The 4,298-nt window shown below is 42.5% G+C and overlaps 1 protein-coding gene across 1 annotated transcript in view; it reads left to right on the top strand.

Moving 5' to 3' along the window:
• Positions 1 to 4,298, top strand: part of LOC102670656 (homeotic protein empty spiracles-like) — a 60,120-nt gene extending 55,822 nt beyond the window's left edge. Inside the window, exon 3 of the mRNA XM_006609201.2 lies at positions 3,898 to 4,298. Within this exon, the coding sequence (XP_006609264.1) occupies positions 3,898 to 4,170 (273 nt within the window). The 3' untranslated portion in view covers positions 4,171 to 4,298. The remainder of the gene's footprint in view (positions 1 to 3,897) is intronic.

Here is a 4,298-nt window from a genome sequence, read left to right as displayed (position 1 = left end):
AAAGAAAGAATCAATCGAAAACTCTTCATTCGCTCTCAAATCTCAGAAAACCAAATTAAAAATTCAAAAAACAATCGATAATTTAAAATTCTTAAACCTTTATCTCTTCCAAAAATTTCGACCACCTCAAAAAGAAAGAATCAATCGAAAACTCTTCACCCCCTCTCAAATCTCAAAAAAAAAAAAAAAAACGATAATTTAAAATTCTTAAACCGTTATCTCTTCCAAAAATTAAGACCACCTCAAAAAGACAGAATCAATCGAAAACTCTTCACCCCCTCTCAAATCTCAAAAAAAAAAAAAAAACGATAATTTAAAATTCTTAAACCGTTATCTCTTCCAAAAATTAAGACCACCTCAAAAAGACAGAATCAATCGAAAACTCTTCACCCCCTCTCAAATCTCAAAAAAAAAAAAAAAACGATAATTTAAAATTCTTAAACCGTTATCTCTTCCAAAAATTAAGACCACCTCAAAAAGACAGAATCAATCGAAAACTCTTCATTCGCTCTCAAATCTCAGAAAACCAAATTAAAAAAAAAAAAAAAAAACAGTCGATAACATAAAATTCTCTCACTCTAAAACTTTTACCTACTCCTAAACCTCCAACCAACGAGCCAAAGAAAAGAAAAGAAAAAAAAAACCTAAAAAATATACTCGACCTGAAGCATCACGACGCGTGAAAGAAGGACGAGCACCCCCCCGGATGCACCTCCTCTCTCCGTTCCTCTCTGAACCCCAGTCACCGCCCAATCGCCATGTTCTCGCCACCTAAGATCCGCGGGACGCCAATTACGCCCATGCGGTTGGTCGCCATCAATCAGCGAAATTTCCGAAACGCAAATATGGTAAGACAGTCGGTGCCTCGCGACTCCTTTCAAGGAAGACGTGGAAGACGTTCCACGAACCAGCCTCCACTCCGACTAGCACGTCCTCGCACACCTGCGTCGTCCTTCTCTCGTCCTCTTCCCCATAGAGGAGTAGGCGCGCCATATCCACTTTTATCCCTTTTCGCGTATAAGGTGTTCACCTGTCACTTAGCGCAGCGTCCCGGGAGCAGCTTCAATTACGGCTCTCCCTCGCGCACGTACGTTAAACCGCGTACACACACACACACACACACGGCTTCGTTATCCAACCGGCCGATCCTCGAGGATTGTTATTAGCCGTAATCCGCGTGGTAATTCGATCGAGGGATGGAAGGCCTCGTGTTATTCGATCGGTTGTCCAGATCCACCGCGCGACCAATCGGTTCGAGCCAGAGTTGGAGAAGGTTCGATCGCGTCGCGATTCTTGGACGTAAGGATAGGATTTTCAGTTTAGATATAGATTTTCTCTTTTATTTTCTTTTTCTTCACTAGTAATTCATGTTTCTCTAATCGGTTTATTACAATAACTCTAGTGTTGTCTATTTACGATAATAAAATGGAAATTTTATCTGTTTAATATCGGTAATACCAATTTAATTTTTCCAATAATATTATAACTCCTTGCACGATCTCGATTTCCCTCCAACTCGAGTAAAGCGAACAATTAGCCGGGGGAAATTAACGAGACGTGTGAGAGTTCAGAAGAAGACAAGAAAGGGGAGGGGGGAGGAGGATTTCACGTTCACACGTATGTAACGTAACACAGACGTGGGAGCTTCTACTAATTCCACTTCTCCTTCTCTGTACTACGTAGCACCCAGGGGGACCTTTCGAGGATTGTGGCACTTAACGGATGATTAAGAGGGCAAATAGAGAATCGCGACCCCTTACCTTCTCCCCCCACAGGACACCCTCCTCGGCGTGTCGTACGTTTAATCGAGTTACCCCCCCATTTCGTAATCACCCTAGGCGTCCCCGAGGCGTTGCCGTGGCGACCACGGCCGCTCCTGAAACCCGATTGGCGGATCTTCACGCACGCGGAAACACCCGGCCACCCCTTTCTACGTGGCCCGTTCCCCAGGATCAGCTCGAGCGTTTCTCCTCTTTCGGCAGACCGCCACCCCTCCACCACCCTTACTGCGGCTCGATTTACACTCGGTTTAACCTGGCTATCTCTCCACCGTTCCCCCCTCCCTCGAGTCATCGTCGCTTCGTCGACGACGCTGCTGTTTCGCTATTGGGGGTGTGTAGTAGCATGGCTCGTAAAAATCGTATAAAAGATGTTCCAAACAATGCTTGGACGATTTATGCGCGGAATCTTTCCCCCCTCGTGATTTCTCGGATTTCGGTCCTCGAATTTTTTGAAATTTGAGAATTAAGAATTGAGAAAAAATCTTAAGATTTATTCGTTAAGGTTTTACAATTTTAAGTTTGCGAGAGAGCTATGGAGATGGAGCTATCTCATTTGTTCTGTTTAATTGATTATATAAATAAGATTCAACTGAGATTTTTTTTTACAATTTCGTGGAGAAGTTTCGTGTTTGATCCTTAAAAATTTGGTTCCATAAATATATTAACACTTTACTTTTATTTATTTTTAGTGGAACAGGTTTTTAAATTTTAATGTCTGCGTTATATTCTTTTTATAAAAACGTTACAAAAAATATGTTTTCGTATGGTGAATAATTGGATGGTAAGGAATTTTGAAAGAAAGATTTATTAAATCTTCTTGAGATTATGATTTTTAGAAATGAATTTATATCATCATTTTGATCCTTCTCATTTGATTCAATAAATCCAACCTTTATATCAACTCAAAAGCGTCGAAATTCAACGATCCTGTCGATCTTTCATATTTAATTAGAAAAAGAACAAGCTCACAATTTCTTCATACCGAAACGAATAAATCCTCGTTCATTAATCAAAAATTCGAAATCAGCCGAAAATACTTGAATTTTAAAGAAAAGAAAATCCATCGAAATTCAATTAAAAAAAGAATTCCCAAACACGAGTTAAACCGTTTCATTCCTCACCCTATTTCCACCCCAAATTCCACTCTAAACTCCATCATCGTGACAATTTCCATTTGCAAACCGTATCGCTGAACGATCTCCACGCACGTCGTTCGATCCTCGACGAGGGGTTAATCCGGGTCTTGTCAAAACCACGTTGGATCGTATGTTAGACAAACATACCCCTCTTCCACCCTTTTCCACCACCCCTCCCCTCTTTCGATCGTCGACAATGCTGATTTCACGCGTAGATAATTCGAAAATGGGGAGCCCTTTCAACCCTTCCACGCGAAGCAGGAAGCAGGAACAGGACAATGTGTATCTAACGTAGTCGATCCGGGGACAATGGACGTTTTCTCGGGCACGGGATCGTTTCCAGCCAATCGTCCCATCCCTTTTTCTTTTCCCCCTTGGCGAAAGGGGTTCCGCGTCAACGACACGGCCCATTGTAACCGGATACACCCCGTTAAGGGGTGGCTCCTTGATACACCGGGGTGGATTATAACTAGTTGCCACTTAATTTGCCGAGGCTGTGGGGTCGCACAATCCCTACCAATGTTGGAATTGGATTGGCCGGATCGATTATTTACGCTTTAGACGTGATTTGGCTTGCGCTTGTGTGCTCAAAGGAATAATTTTTATTTTATTTTCCCTCTTTTTTCTTCATAGAAGGGGGAGAGGAATTGTGATTGTTTCTGAGATCGCGTAAAAATTCATCGACTTTATTAATCATGTTGTAACTCGTGAATTGTAATAATTCTTATTAGATATGGCTTGTTACGTTTCCAAAATTATTTCGTCAAAGTTACGTTTCACGATTAATTTTGGAATACGATCTTTACGAAAGATGGAAGTGGAAAAATATTGGATTATTTTGTTACTAGAATATCAGTCTAGGGATCCTCAAGCGGACAATTTATTTTAACTCGATTATTACTATTCGATTCGTATTAAATTTGTTTCATAATTTGTAAACTGCAATCGAATTGAGGAAAATCGATTTCTGATCGTTGCAGGTGAAGGTATGGTTCCAGAACCGACGGACGAAGCACAAGCGGATGCAGCAAGAGGAGGAGGCGAAAGCGCAGCAGCAATCTGGGGGCGGTGGAGGCGGAGGTGGTGGCGGCGGTGGAGGGGGCGGGAACACGAACAACAATTCCAACAATAAGAACACCCATCACGTGAGCAAATGGCAACAGGAGACCGGAGATTATCACCACGAGGAGGAGGAGGAAGAGGAGCACATCGATCCGGAGGCGGAGGAGTGTTCTAGCGGCTCGGAGGCGTAGCTAGACGTTCTCTGCCTGGACTAAGGTGCCAGGAATTGCGTCTGACCGACGATGAACGATTGCTCGAATTTGTGGCAACCGTGGTTCGATCATGATCGACAAGAAGATATAAGATCCCTATGGAGAAA

Source organism: Apis dorsata, unplaced genomic scaffold (assembly GCF_000469605.1).
Source record: "Apis dorsata unplaced genomic scaffold, Apis dorsata 1.3 scaffold_52, whole genome shotgun sequence".
In the NCBI taxonomy this organism is placed as follows: domain Eukaryota; kingdom Metazoa; phylum Arthropoda; class Insecta; order Hymenoptera; family Apidae; genus Apis; species Apis dorsata.
The sequence above is the reverse complement of the archived record's forward strand: the minus strand, read 5'-3'. Positions and strand labels throughout refer to the sequence as shown.